This window comes from Plectrocnemia conspersa, unplaced genomic scaffold, assembly GCF_051122295.1.
Source record: "Plectrocnemia conspersa isolate PC_06_02 unplaced genomic scaffold, ASM5112229v1 ptg000005l, whole genome shotgun sequence".
Taxonomy (NCBI): domain Eukaryota; kingdom Metazoa; phylum Arthropoda; class Insecta; order Trichoptera; family Polycentropodidae; genus Plectrocnemia; species Plectrocnemia conspersa.
Window position 1 is genome coordinate 1,489,594 of NW_028277169.1, and position 14,122 is coordinate 1,503,715.

At 30.5% G+C, this 14,122-nt stretch overlaps 2 protein-coding genes across 2 annotated transcripts; one reads left to right on the plus strand and one right to left on the minus strand.

The window, feature by feature from the left end:
• Window positions 1–1,024: 1,024 nt before the first annotated feature.
• On the minus strand, window positions 1,025–2,280 carry LOC148234637 (la protein homolog). Its single transcript, XM_088185954.1, has 4 exons — window positions 2,190–2,280; window positions 1,951–2,117; window positions 1,577–1,883; window positions 1,025–1,278 (listed from the first exon to the last, which is right to left on the minus strand). The coding sequence occupies exons 1-4, from the start codon at window positions 2,278–2,280 to the stop codon at window positions 1,025–1,027; spliced, it is 819 nt and encodes a 272-aa protein (XP_088042080.1).
• Window positions 2,281–10,212: 7,932 nt separating this feature from the next.
• LOC148234638 (uncharacterized) lies at window positions 10,213–13,672 on the plus strand. Its single transcript, XM_088185957.1, has 13 exons — window positions 10,213–10,217; window positions 10,599–10,794; window positions 10,897–11,004; window positions 11,107–11,214; window positions 11,317–11,424; window positions 11,527–11,634; window positions 11,737–11,799; window positions 11,866–11,894; window positions 11,969–12,010; window positions 13,055–13,238; window positions 13,338–13,406; window positions 13,488–13,516; window positions 13,585–13,672. Exons 1-13 carry the CDS (start codon window positions 10,213–10,215, stop codon window positions 13,670–13,672), a joined length of 1,137 nt encoding a protein of 378 aa, XP_088042083.1.
• The last annotated feature ends 450 nt before the right edge of the window (window positions 13,673–14,122 follow it).

Genomic DNA, 14,122 nt, shown 5'->3' on the forward strand with positions numbered 1-14,122 from the left:
TAATTATATAATAATTACTAATTCTGATGGTAATATAAAACTAAATTGTTGTATAACATATCATAAGTTCTTGTGTTCAAAATATACTTATATAATTGCCGGGGAATTTAATTTCTAAGACTGATACAATTTATTTAAGACAATTATTTGTTAGTACAGTGCTATTTTATTTTTAAATTATTTTGTATTTATTAAAATATATTTATTATAAATATTTTTTATTTTATCAAATTACCTCGTTTTTATTGGTCTGCAGGCTCGATTCAGGATGTGGGGACCATGAAAGCAAGTATTAAAATTAATTAATAATAATAAGGAATAAGTTTGAATCAATCCCGGACAAATTAACTGTGTTTATATTGCTTTATATTATTGTATTAGGTAAAATATTAAAATGTTTTTCATAAAATTATAAATGGTAGCATTACCGACAAAAGTCAAAGTATATATTTTTGTCTTAACCTATATATTTTTTGGATTTATGCATTATCTATTATTAATTTTTCAGTAGCTGTGTTTATTAAAAACCTATTATGTTTTGACCATGTCACTATATGTAAATATGATACATATTATGTTTAATTTGTAAAAAAATAAAATTATTTTTTTGCCCTCTGGCCCTGCTTGTTTCTACTGTCACCAGCAATAATAATATATTCAATCTGAATGTCCAGTGTCAGAAATACAGCTGGGCCACAATTTCTTCTACGCTGATCTTACAGTTCACGCGAGTCACTTTCTTCCGGACTTTGTCAAAATCTTATACGATAGAAAATTATATTATTATATAAATGTTTTTTCTGTGTGATACATTTTTTTTTAGATATTAGAGATACAGTGATTTTTTTATATTTACTATAAAAAATAATAAAAACACAGTATTATTTTAAATTAATAATTTTTATTATTATTTTCCGAAATCGGAACCAAACTAAGACATTAAACAAATTAAAAAAGAATAATTTTTTTTTCAGTTATAAGGAATAAAATATTTAAATGAATAATAAAATTAAATTAGGCTATTTTAAGCAAGGTATGTATCGAATTCGGCAAGTTTGAGAATATCGTTAAAGTTTTCTCTTTTCTTCATAATATCTGAAGACATCTTGTGCAATAGACGCTCCTCCTCAATTATGGTGGGTAACTCACACGTTAAATGAACGTTATTAATGGTTATTCTCCCCCCAGGAATCTCTTCTAATACTGTTCTTGCGGCATTCCTTTTTTGAAACCTCACCCAACCGTAACTACCAAAGATTTTGACATATGCCACTTGATCTGTAATAGGATAAAAATATTTTTATTAAAATCAATTTTTACATGATATAAGATTTATAGCGAATAAGATATTATTTACCATACTCCATAAACTTTCTCCTTACATCGTTGTAATCTACTTTTTTTCCTATATATTTTAAAAGCAATACAGTGCCTCTTGGTAAAATAGGGTCGACGTCCTGCAAAAAGTATTTAATAAAATATACCTGTTTGGTCCGGTTAATAAAATAAATACTTACTTTTTTTTTATACTTCTCATTAAAATCCAATTTCCAGAATTTTCCACACAATTCGGTACCTTTAAATTTTATCGATGGCGTATTAATAAGCTTGTCTGCCTCTTCTACAGTCTGGAAGGTAACCATAACCGTATCTTTGAAACGGCCCTCCTTGGTTGCTTCATCCATACACGATGTCATAACTATGCCTTCAACTTTTCCAAATTGTTTAAAAAACTTCTGACAAGCATCCATGGTAACACCACTACTGGGGAAATTATCTGTATAAACCGCACGCCGCAGTAGCAAATGGCTTCTATCTATTTTATCCAATATCCGAATAGGATACTGGGGAGAACGACGGACCATTTCACCGTCCTCGCTGATCTAAGTATATAACATCACACATATAATATACGATAAACGTATCATAAATTAATCCACTTATACCCACCTCCATCAGCTGCTTTCTAGACTTTTTTAGAGCTGCAGTAACGATATGTTTATCTGAAGATAGAGCGGCGAGTCTATTAAACTTCAACAGAGTAGTGACGTTAATCCAACCAGAATTTAACTGGATTTGCTTTTTTAAAAATACGTCTGTATGCAAATTAGCATCGCCTTAAAGTAAAAAAAACATCCTTTAACAAAAATTATCGATATAAATAGAATTCACTTGAATAATGACATTACCAAAGTAAAATTCGACTTGACGAATAATTTTTTGTTCTAAAGTTGAGAGCTCAGAAGCATGTTTAGATTTATGTACACCTGAAGACCCCATGATGATACTATAAAAAAACATAAGACACTAAAATTATTAAAAAATAATTGCTCGAAATATTAACGAACTATGGTTTATGGCGATCAGTTCAATATCACTCTGAGAAGCAAAAATAAACGTTAAAATTGCATATTAGCGAATTATATCGATAATATGTACGCCAATGGTCGCGAAAAATGCATAAAACGAGTAGTTACGCCAGGCGTGATTAAATCAAACTTTCCGCGATTTCTAATTAAACAACGCCGAAAACTTCTGAAATAAACGTTAAACACGAATATTAGAATATCTTAATGAATATATTCGATATGCTCGCGAAATCGTGGTAATTTTTCTCCGAAACCCAAATGGCGACTCGACGCCACCAATTCAACCTTACAGCACCCGAAACCGGAATAATCTTGCTATCGTTCACCAATCACGTTATAAGTATAACTCTCGTTGCACCATTGCTATCGTGCACTTTGATTATGTTTTTCACTATAACACTTCTGTACGCGGTAGAAAAAGTTAACGAAACTTATGTACTCACCAGAGCTACGTGCAACCGTCCTGGCAGAACCCAACGTAATGTTGAATTCTGCGAACTGGTCGGTGTTGCAAGGATTGAAAATGTTTACACCCTGGGTATTTACCCTTCGACCGTTTAATATAGTTTTACTTTTCTATATCTCTAAATTTCGTTAACACTAATTTAAAAATATATTTATTCACAAATGGACGCAAAATTGGGGTAATAAATCTTATAAGAATTATTCTAAATTCGGAAAAAATTCAATTCAGCAAGAAAAATCCTATTAATAAATCAAATTGAATTATTGATTTACGATGAGCCTCTAGTTCGTAAAAGAAAAATCAAATTTATGAACTAAATAAAATAACAGCTACTGTTGTTTTTATTTTTATATAATTATAAAAAAATATTTTTTTAGTTGTTATTACAAATACGCTTAAATGAAAATGTGCTAATTATTTAGAGCTTACTGACGCGTTTGAAAGAAATATTTTTTAAATTATAAAGTTTTGGAATAAAATTTAAAGATTTATTCAAAATATTTTTCCTAATCTAAAAAAATTATATTTTTTAGTTTATTATGGATTTTAAATATTTTTAGTTTATTATAGATTTCAAATATATTTAATTTTTTACAGATTGCAAATATAGTTAAATTAATGTTTTTTTAAATATATTATGCTGCGTGGAAAAAACCTTAACTTAAAAAAAATAGAGAAAGGTCTCAAAATGAATATTATTTTTAAAGCGCATATTATGCTTACTGTCTAATTTTATATTTTCAGTTTATAAAAAAAAGTAACGCATGGTACGACTGTCACTAAAAATAATCTTATGATTAAAATTTGATAAAATGGCGTCTTAAAGTATGAAATTTTAAATCACATATAAAAAACTTTATTTCAAGAAAACGGGCACTCAAATACTTAAAATGCGCTTAAACATAATCAATGACTTATAATCGCTTACATTGAAACAGCTACATCCTTGGCCATAATAATGGGGCAGCCCTTAAAATGGTGTGTAATTCTTTACAAGTGCATAGTCTTATCGAAATAGTTTTAACACTAATTCTGAAAGGAATTTATCGTTTATATTTGTTCACTTTAGTTTTAAAAATAGATTTCAGGTCAAATTGTTCAGTCTTGCTTGAGTGACCGTTATGTTCAATTTATTTATTATTATAATTTCTTTTGTTTAATCATTTATTTAGAATATTATACAAGCATTTAAAAAATGCTTAAAGCTAAAAGAACGAATATAATTTTATTGGATTCACATATATATTATTGACTGAATATATCAAAAATAGTAAACACATTAATTGTTCACGATACGCTGTCCAAAATTCAATGAACGTGGTTCTTAGAAATTAAAGCCAAGAACTGGAAGAAAATGAAAGACAACTGCCCAGGAAAGATTGAATTTGAATTGAAGTTCGCGAGTCTTCAAAGCTGGCTGGTGAAGTCTCTGCAAGCGAAAGGCGTAAATCGAGGCGTCGAAGTGTCAGAGAAGAAAATCTAACTGATTGCGTAGTACGCAGTCAAATAGTGTGGCAGAAGCGTTATGGTAGGAAACCTGTACATTTTCGAGAGTAGTATGACTAGTGACATTTTTATTTCAATGTATGAATCCCCTTTATTGGATTTCTACTAGAAGATACTTCCATGCACGATCACACTGCCATCTGATTCCAGCAAAAAACTCTGCGCGCCATACTTCACTAAAAAGCAGGGGTTGCGTCAAAGGATTTAACGTTTTTAAACTGGCCTTTACACACCAGACTATAGAGCATTTATAAGCAAAATTAAAATAAAATGCTACCTAACACAATTGCAAATCCAAAATTGGACTGCGAGAAAAATTTCAGATGGAATAGAGAAAATAGTGTCCTTTCACCTGCAAGTCATTAGTTGAAAGTATGCCAAAAAAGAGTTGAAGCTCTAATTAAAACTAAGGGTGTATTTAGGGCGTAAGCTTATTTTTAATATTTAGTAGATCCATCCTTAGCTTTAATTACAGCTGCTACCCTTTTTTAGATACTGGTAACCAATGACTTGCAGGTGAACGTAGACAATTTTCTTCATTCTATCTGCAATTTTTCTCGCAGCTCAATTTTGGATTTGCAATTGTGTTGGGCAACCTTTTCTTTTAATATTCCCTATAATTGCTCTATAGGATTTTGGTCTAGTAATTAAAAGCGTTAAACAACACAAACCAACCCCTGCTTTTTAGCGAAGTATGGCACACAGCATTTTCTTGCTGAATCAGATGGTAGCTGTGCTTAGAAATATTTTCCAGGAGGAATCCATTAAAGTGTATTCCAATATTGAAATATAAATGCCACTTGCTGCCATGCAACCCCAGACCATAACGCTTCCGCCAAAATATTTGACTTTGGATACTACGTAATCAGCTAGATATTCTTTTCTCACTCTTCGACGCACGTATACTATACCAGGGGTCCCAAAAACCCAAATAAAAAAATGTTGAAAAATGTCCTGCAAAAAAAGTCAGCTGCAATCTCTTTTTAAAACTCAAGTTACCACTTAAAAACGACAAATACATTTATATAGTTTTCAGAATTACGTTTATAACTACCTGATAAAATATTTTTTATATTTTTTTGGGCATACCGAGTTCTATATTAATCGACAGCAGGTATAACTAAAATTGTTTGTATGATATTCGAATAGTTGAAAATATCTAGTATCTGTAAATTTTAATTGCGGCGCAACGAATATGTTTTTTTACACTTGCAACACAGGTGAGCGCGAAATGTTTCCGAGAACTTCAGTTTGGGGGTGACCGTTGTGCGGGGTGGTCGTGGGTGTATTTCGCGAGTGGCAGAACGTTACCGGCAGTTTTAGTTTGGGGGCGATCGTCTCACAGAAGAAACTATTTTTTTCCAATAATATAGTTAGGAAGAAGCCCGGTAAGTTCTTTCTAGTTTACGTATAGTATAACTCTAGATTATTTAAATATCGTTCGTTCGTTCGTAACTTTGGTATATTTTGGTATATTTTCCAAACTTTAAAACGTTATCAAACTTTTTAGTTTGGGTTCGGACATGATGAAATTGTAAAATGTTTTGATGTCGTATATGTTTTATAATAGTTACAAAGTGAACCAAAGTATGTGTGTGTATTATTATTTTTTTCTATTTGTATGTTTCGTGATGCGCGATAAATTCAATAACTTACCCGAAAGTTTCACGCAGATGTTATCTTATACATTTGTACAATTAAACTTTATGGTGGCGCGAAAACACGTGGAGCGAATTTTTGAATTAGGCTGCAACTCAGACATAAATGCATACACAGCAGTAGGTATACTTGTAACTGACACGTATATTGCGTAGATACGGATTCTGAAAATAAAACGTGTGACTTTCTCGATAGAAAAACTCTTAACATCCATTTAAGCTTACGCCGCGGTGCTCCGCTCGGGTAAAATAGCAAAATATATGCTAAAGCATAATGTATATTATTCCTTATAATATACATTATGCTTTAGCATATATTTTTTTTCTAAAAATATTTACGTGTTTTATTTCGCATTCTTTTCTTTTTTGAGTTAGTCTCTATATTTCGCCAAAATTGTCTTGGCATCATCAGGAGTTTTCCCATTTTTTGAGTACACTTTACAGGCGGCCCTCAACTTTCGCACATAATTGGTTCCTGAAAATGTGTGCAAATGTTGAATGTTCGAAAGTAGAGGGAAGTAAAAAAAAATTGAAATTGTGTGTATTTTAAAATATTTATTTATCAAGTAAATATAAGATTTTTAGAAGCGTTTAAGAGACATGTTTAAGTGGGGTTTGCGGGTGTTTCCTTTGAAAAGTTATCAAGAGTTAACTGTTTTCCACTATTCTTTTTCTTTTCTTCATATATTATTTTATATCATGCTATGTCTTTATTAATCGCCCTACGCACTTGAGATATTCGTTCTCCATTGGGATCACAATCTTCCATAATATTTAAAAATTTGTCAAGATGCGTGAAGCTTCATTCATTTTTTCATTGTTAAAGAGTTTTCCAAAATAAACCTGTCTCATCTACATTAAATATTTGGCTAGAGGAATATTCTCCATCTTCAATAATTTTGGATAATTAGGAAATAAATTCTTTTGCAGCATCTTATCCGCATCAGCTGATTCTCTAGTAAATTTAATATTATGAAAAGAATACCTCATTTTAAAATTGTAAAACCAACCGTTACTTGCTTGAAAAACCTTCCAATCTTCATGCAAACTTAGAGCTTTTGCTTAAATAATTGAAATACTCAGAGGGACATCTTTTTGATGTTGGTCATCGATCCATGATGACAAAGATTTTTCCATTTCATCTATGTTTTTTTTTGCCGTTTTGTTTTTGAAACATATCTTCAAAGATTGTGGAAATCTTTAATTTCCGCAATTTTGAACGTATTTCTTAATTATATCTTTATTTTGCAAAATTGAACATATCGTAGATCTGTTTGTATCATACGAATGTCCGATTGAAGCAAAAGATTCACGCTATCAGAACGTCTAATAATTTCCATCTTTGTCTCGAATCGTGTGAAGTTTATGAGTCCTTGATTTATTTTTTTATTTTTTGGGTCCATTGTTGTTTTTATTGTTCATTAATGACATAGACACAGCAATAGAGCATTCAGATTTTTTATTATATGCAGATGACTTGAAAATTTACAAGAAAATGCATTCGATTTCTGATTCCCTCGACCTACAGGAGGATCTCAACTCTATATGGAAATGGGCTTGCTATAACCAATTGCCTTTCAGTGTAAATAAATGTCACACAATTTCATTTTCAAGGTCGTTAACGCCGGCAAAATATTCATACCATCTAGGCGGATATTTTCTGGAAAGGTTTTCTTCAACTAAGGATTTAGGAGTGACTTTCGAAGAACGTTGGAAATTTAGCCAGCACATTGCAGAGACTCATAGCAAATCCTTAAAATGCTCGGTTTTATCTTGAGAAATGCGCGTTACTTCAGGAATACTTTAGTATTGCGCACTCTTTATGATACTCTAGTCCGCAGCATACTAGAAACTAGCTCCATCATTTGGATCCCAGGCGTAATGAATCAATGTAATGAATTGAAGCTGGAAAAAGTACAACGTAAATTTCTTCGATATTTATACTTGAAGGAATACGGCTATTATCCGTTCTTGTTTCCCAGTGCTTTTATTTTGGGAGCACTGGGATACGTTTCTTTGTCGACTCGCAGAAGTGTTTATATAATTCAACACTTCTGAAAATTGCTCGAAGGGCATCGTAGACAATCCTTCAGTGCTCGAGCAGCTTCAAATGTGTGCTCCTGAAGGTGGTTATAGTTCTCGGTCGCGTCCACTATTCTTGCCTGTAAATTCTAGAACTGGAGCACTTGCCAACTCTTCTCTGGCCAAGGCTATTCATCTGCTCAATTCTGTCCATATAAATATTGACATTTTCTCTTGCACATATGGAGTTTTGGTTCAGTTCGTATGGGACAATGCACACCTGTTGAGGTGATTTGTGTCTGTTGTTTTGTCTTGTTTATATTTGTATGTATTATGATGTATTAGTACTTTTGACTATCGTGACGCATTGGGTTTGCCTGTCAGGTCACGATGGTTATAATTTTAATAAATAAATAAATTTTTGTTCGTATCAACACTGAAATTTTTCTTTTTCTCACATTTTCTGGAATATTTTTGATAATTGTTTTAATATTTTTCCATATTTTAAATTGGTTATTATTACCATAATTGAACATTGTATTAAAGTCAGCTATTTTTATGTTTTTCCGATAAGCAGATTCAACATTTCTAGGTCATATAAATGTTTGTCATCACAAATGGTTCTAGCTTCCATTTGTGATGACAAACATTTATATTTTTAATTAAGTTATTTAGATGGTCATCAATCCACGTAACGTTGCTGATATTGCAGTTATCTGAGATTTTTATTGAGTTTTTATTTTTCTTTTTTTGGGTCGCGCGTGTTTAAGTTTTTTTATATTATTTAGACCAGGGGTAGCCAACCCAAATGTTCTTGCGGGCTACTTTGGAAACTCCACGGGCCATTTATACTATTAGATTTAGATACACAATAGACATTTTTTTGGAGTGAAAAATTGTCAATAGTGTATTGCGATTATAAAATAAATATATTTTGTAAAAGTGTGATGAATCTCGCGGGTCGGAAAAATGTTCTAGGCATGCGGGTTGGCCATCCCAGATTTAGACATTCTATATTAAATTTAATATTATTTAGGCGTCTTTATGTAAACAATTTGGAGCCTTATAAGCAATGTATATGTGTTACGGCGATCGATCTTGATTCCGAGGGTAGTGAATAAGTTATTACTATCTTTATTAATAATATTTTTTATTTAAAAAACTCCCCCGTCCCTTTTAAATCTTAATACAAACGTCTCTGTAATCGCCATGATATGTGATATTGTATTTTTAATAATTTATTGTGTATCCTCAATTTTGTTTAGAATGCATTGAATTAGATAATACGGAGAATCGAATTATTGATACTGTATTCAGTTACATCGTTCAACTTATATTCCTTATTATTTATAACTTAATTATAATTATAATTTAATTAAACGTATTATTTTATGTATTTATCGTCATGTATTTTTACACATTTTTGTGGAGAGTTAATTTGAGGGCATTCCTGTGCATTGTGTGCTTGTTTTGCACAATAGTGACATGTCGACGATTTTTCTTTACAATATTTGGCCATATTCATTCCTTTTAACATATCAAAGAAACATTTATAATAAAGCAAAGCAATCGCTGCAATATGCTTTGGTGGTCAATTATTGAAGTATCTATCATACAATATACAAATAAAATTATAAAATTTGATATGTTCTGTAGTTATTATGTCAACGTAATTGTAATATGATCTTACCATTTTTTCACTTCGGATTTAGGATAAGCATCATGGAAGAAAAGAAGACGATAGTTTGTGTTAAACTGGAAGAAGCGGTGAAAAATCTAGTAATAGACGAAGACGATAAAGTTAATACAAAATACCAACCGTTTAAAGTTGTGAAGCTGAAGCTAGACTCGACTTCGGCCGAAGGATGCAGCACGGAAATAGCGGTAAGTGTCAATGCTATTTGGAACAATTTATCGATCCAAGAAATCTTTACAATTATAATAATAGTACGTTAAATAAAATTTAGTAGTTCAAAAGGTTAATGCAGCTTACTGATTTGTAAACATTTATGATATTTTTTAAATAGTGCACTGGTAAAATAATCTGCTTTATTTATTTTTCAGATGAACGAACCGTGTACAGAGCAATTGTAAGTTTATAGTTTTTTTCCATATTTTAATATTTCAGTATCATTATTATTTATATTTAAGACGTAGCATAGATGAGTTTGTGAAAGCATCTCCGGCGAATATGAGGTATTATAATTACCATCTTTATAATCCATCATTATTGATACCGTTTTTAATTTTATCCGCCGATATCAATTTAAGTTTGACGTTAATATTGGTTGTGTTTTAATTTTGAGTTAAGACTTAACTAATTAAAAAATAATGATGGTTTAAAAAAGTTTTTATTTTATTTTTTGTGAATAAGACTGCATCTTTAGAGATAATGTTTTAAAACACACTATCAATCTTATTTAAAAATCTGTATATCATTCAGTGAGCGATCGCCACCAATTCAATATACTTTAAGTGTCCAGTATTTATATAAATATCATACAATATATAATAATAATAAACTTTTCAGGTTCGTATATGAAATATTATATTACCCTTTTCTCTCTTCGGTTGCAGGAATTTGCTTACCATTCAAGAAATCGTCACAAAGCCGAAAGTCGATATTAAACTAGTAGATGCAATGCAAAATCTAGAAATAGAAAAATGCGAAAAAACTACTTCAGTTGTCGATGATCAACCAACACCTGAAGGAATTCTAATAGAACTAGCTGGAGCTTCGGACGAAGAACGCGACGTAAACATTGGAACAACTGTATGTATCCATACTTTTTTAAACAATTTATCAATCCATGAATTCTTTGAACGCAGAACTAAGAAAGGGCAATTACAATACTATTTTTTTGCTTTTCAACAGTGCGTTCCAGTTACTTCAGTTGTCGAAGATCAACCGACACCTGAAGGAATTCTAATAGAACTAGCTGGAGCTTCGGACGAAGAACGCGACGTAAACATTGGAACAACTGTATGTAACCATACTTTTTTAAACAATTTATCAATCCATGAATTCTTTGAACGCAGAACTAAGAAAGGGCAATTACAATACTATTTTTTTGCTTTTCAACAGTGCGTTCCAGTTACTTCAGTTGTCGAAGATCAACCGACACCTGAAGGAAAGTTGGTAAAATTAGCTGGAACTTCGGACGAAGAACGCGACGTAAACACTGGAACAACTGTATGTAACTATACTTTTTTAAACAATTTATCAATCCATGAATTCTTTGAACGCAGAACTAAGAAAGGGCAATTACAATACTATTTTTTTGCTTTTCAACAGTGCGTTCCAGTTACTTCAGTTGTCGAAGATCAACCGACACCTGAAGGAAAGTTGGTAAAATTAGCTGGAACTTCGGACGAAGAACGCGACGTAAACACTGGAACAACTGTATGTAACCATACTTTTTTAAACAATTTATCAATCCATGAATTCTTTGAACGCAGAACTAAGAAAGGGCAATTACAATACTATTTTTTTGCTTTTCAACAGTGCGTTCCAGTTACTTCAGTTGTCGAAGATCAACCGACACCTGAAGGAATTCTAATAGAACTAGCTGGAGCTTCGGACGAAGAACGCGACGTAAACATTGGAACAACTGTATGTATCCATACTTTTTTAAACAATTTATCAATCCATGAATTCTTTGAACGCAGAACTAAGAAAGGGCAATTACAATACTATTTTTTTGATTTTCAACAGTGCGTTCCAGTAGAACCTAGTAAATTAAGTGGTTCAAAAAAGCGTATGTGGCCGTTGTTACTGGTTTGTAAACATTTATGATATTTTTTAAATAATGCATTGTTAAAATAATTTGCTTAATTTTTTTAGGAATCCGAATCCTGCACACAAAAACACATGTAAGTTTATAAAAAAAAATATATTTTAATGTTTCAATATCATCACCTAATTTTTATTTTTATTTTTATTTTAGTCAGACCGATGAGCTTGAGAAAGAAGTTCCTGCGAAAAAAAGGTATTATAATAACCATTTTTATGATTCGTTATTATTGTTACTGTTTAATAGTAAATTGCCCAATTTATTTTATTAATTAAAATTGTGAAGCACTAATAAAAATATTTTTAAAATCATAAATCTTTATAATAAAATTAGGTTTAGTCAAAATATTCTGTATTACTTTAAAAAAATAGTCTTTTATATATAAAGAATTGATAGTTTATTATTTTTGATAGTTTTTAATTATATATAATTTTATGATTTATTTATTTTAGAAAATTATTAGATAATATTATGCTGTCGAGAAATAACATTTGCTTAAATAAGATGTATAAATTAATATAAAAAAAGACAATGGCCCTTAAATTATTTTTTTTAAATCACATAATTAGCTTAAATTCGAGTGGTTTTGATATTTAATTGTATTATTTATTTCTAATGTGTGACTGTAATTAAAGACATTTTTTCATATTTCCACAGCCATCACAAATAATATATTTTTAATTATAGATTCACTTATAGTGTGACTGTTTATTGTCACATAAAAAAGTGTGAATTTATGAATAATTTGTGTTTTAAGGTGTAAAATTTATTGTAGATCTTATGTCATTTATATAACATTATTAACAAACTATATTATCTTGATATAGATAAATTAAAAAAAAATGTTTTCTATAAAGCGGGTATTCAAACACCAAAAATGCGCTTCAACACAATCAATGACATAAATAATCTCATTGAAACAAATATACAATGTGTTAATCGGGTAGAATAAAATATTTTTCATTGTTATATTTCTAAGAGGATTTCAGAAAGGACATATGCTATTTATTATTATTATTATTTAGCCCAGTTTCAATAGCAATTGTTTTGTTTTATTCGTATTCACCTATTATGTGAACTTGTTTTTAAATAGCATAAAATGTTTATTTTTATTTTTATGCAAACGTATTTTCAAAAGATTTAAAAATAATAATAAAATTATGAAACTTTGCCGGGATCGTAGTTACTATGTTAACGTATTTGAAATATAATATTACCTTTCTCTCTCTTCGGTTGCAGGAAGTTGTTCACGTTAGATAAAAAAATGACGGATGTCGATATAGAACTGCAAGAAGCAGTGAAAAATATAGCAGTAGAAAAGGACTCAGTTGTTATCGGAGGCAAAATAATAAAAATTAAGGACGAAGTAATAAAAACAGCTGGAACTTCGGTCGAAAAAAGCGACGAGAACATGGAAACAGTAGTATGTGTCCATGCTTTTTTAAACAATTTATCGATCCAAGAATTCTTTAAAGGCAGAACTAAGATAGGTCAATTACAATACTATTCTTTTACTTTTCAGCCGTCCATTCCAGCAGTACCTACAATTGAACGAAGAGGTGTAAAAAGGTGTATGAGGCTGTGTTTACTGGTTTGTAAACATTTATGATAAATTCATTTATGATTTTTTACATAATGCATTGGTAAAGTAATTTGCTTTATTTTTTTCCAGAGAAACGAATCGTTCGAGGAAAAGCACATGTAAGTTTATATTTTTTTCTATATTTTAGTATTTCTATAACATCACCTCATTTTCATCTTTATTTTAGGCTACAACTAGAAGATCTTAAAAAATTACACCAAGCGAAAAAAAGAAGGTATTATAATTACCATCTTTACGATTCGCCATTATTGTGACCGTTTTTAATTTCTTCCGCCGATATCAGTTTAAGTTTGACGTGAATATAAAAAGCGTTTATTAAGAAGTTATGTTTTAATTTTGAGTTAAAAACTAATTAAAAAATAATGATGGTTTAAAAAAAGTTTAATTTTTTTTCTTTGCGAATAAGAACCGCCGCACCAATAATGACCGGTATTCAATCTTTTAAAACACGCTATCAATCTTATTTTAAAATTCGATAAGCAATCGCCAATAATCCAATATACTTTAAGTGTCTATTCATATAAATATCATACAATATATTATAATAATAAAATTATTAAACTTTGTCGAGTTCATAGTTACTACGTTAACGTATTTGAAATATATTACCCTTTTCTCTCTTCGGTTACAGGAAGATTGTCGATATTAGTCTGGAAGAAGCAATCGAAGCTACTTCAGTTGTTGTCGAAGAACAAGATGAACCT

Coding starts and splice junctions, on each gene's coding strand:
- LOC148234637 (XM_088185954.1), bottom strand. CDS start 2,280: ATGGGGTCTTCAGGTGTACATAAATCTAAACATGCTTCTGAGCTCTCA. Junction 1,884..1,950: donor CTAGAAAGCAGCTGATGGAG/GTGGGTATAAGT, acceptor TTATATACTTAG/ATCAGCGAGGACGGTGAAAT. Junction 1,279..1,576: donor GCCATCGATAAAATTTAAAG/GTACCGAATTGT, acceptor ATCCTATTACAG/ATCAAGTGGCATATGTCAAA.
- LOC148234638 (XM_088185957.1), top strand. Junction 11,635..11,736: donor ACGTAAACATTGGAACAACT/GTATGTATCCAT, acceptor GATTTTCAACAG/TGCGTTCCAGTAGAACCTAG. Junction 11,800..11,865: donor GTATGTGGCCGTTGTTACTG/GTTTGTAAACAT, acceptor TAATTTTTTTAG/GAATCCGAATCCTGCACACA.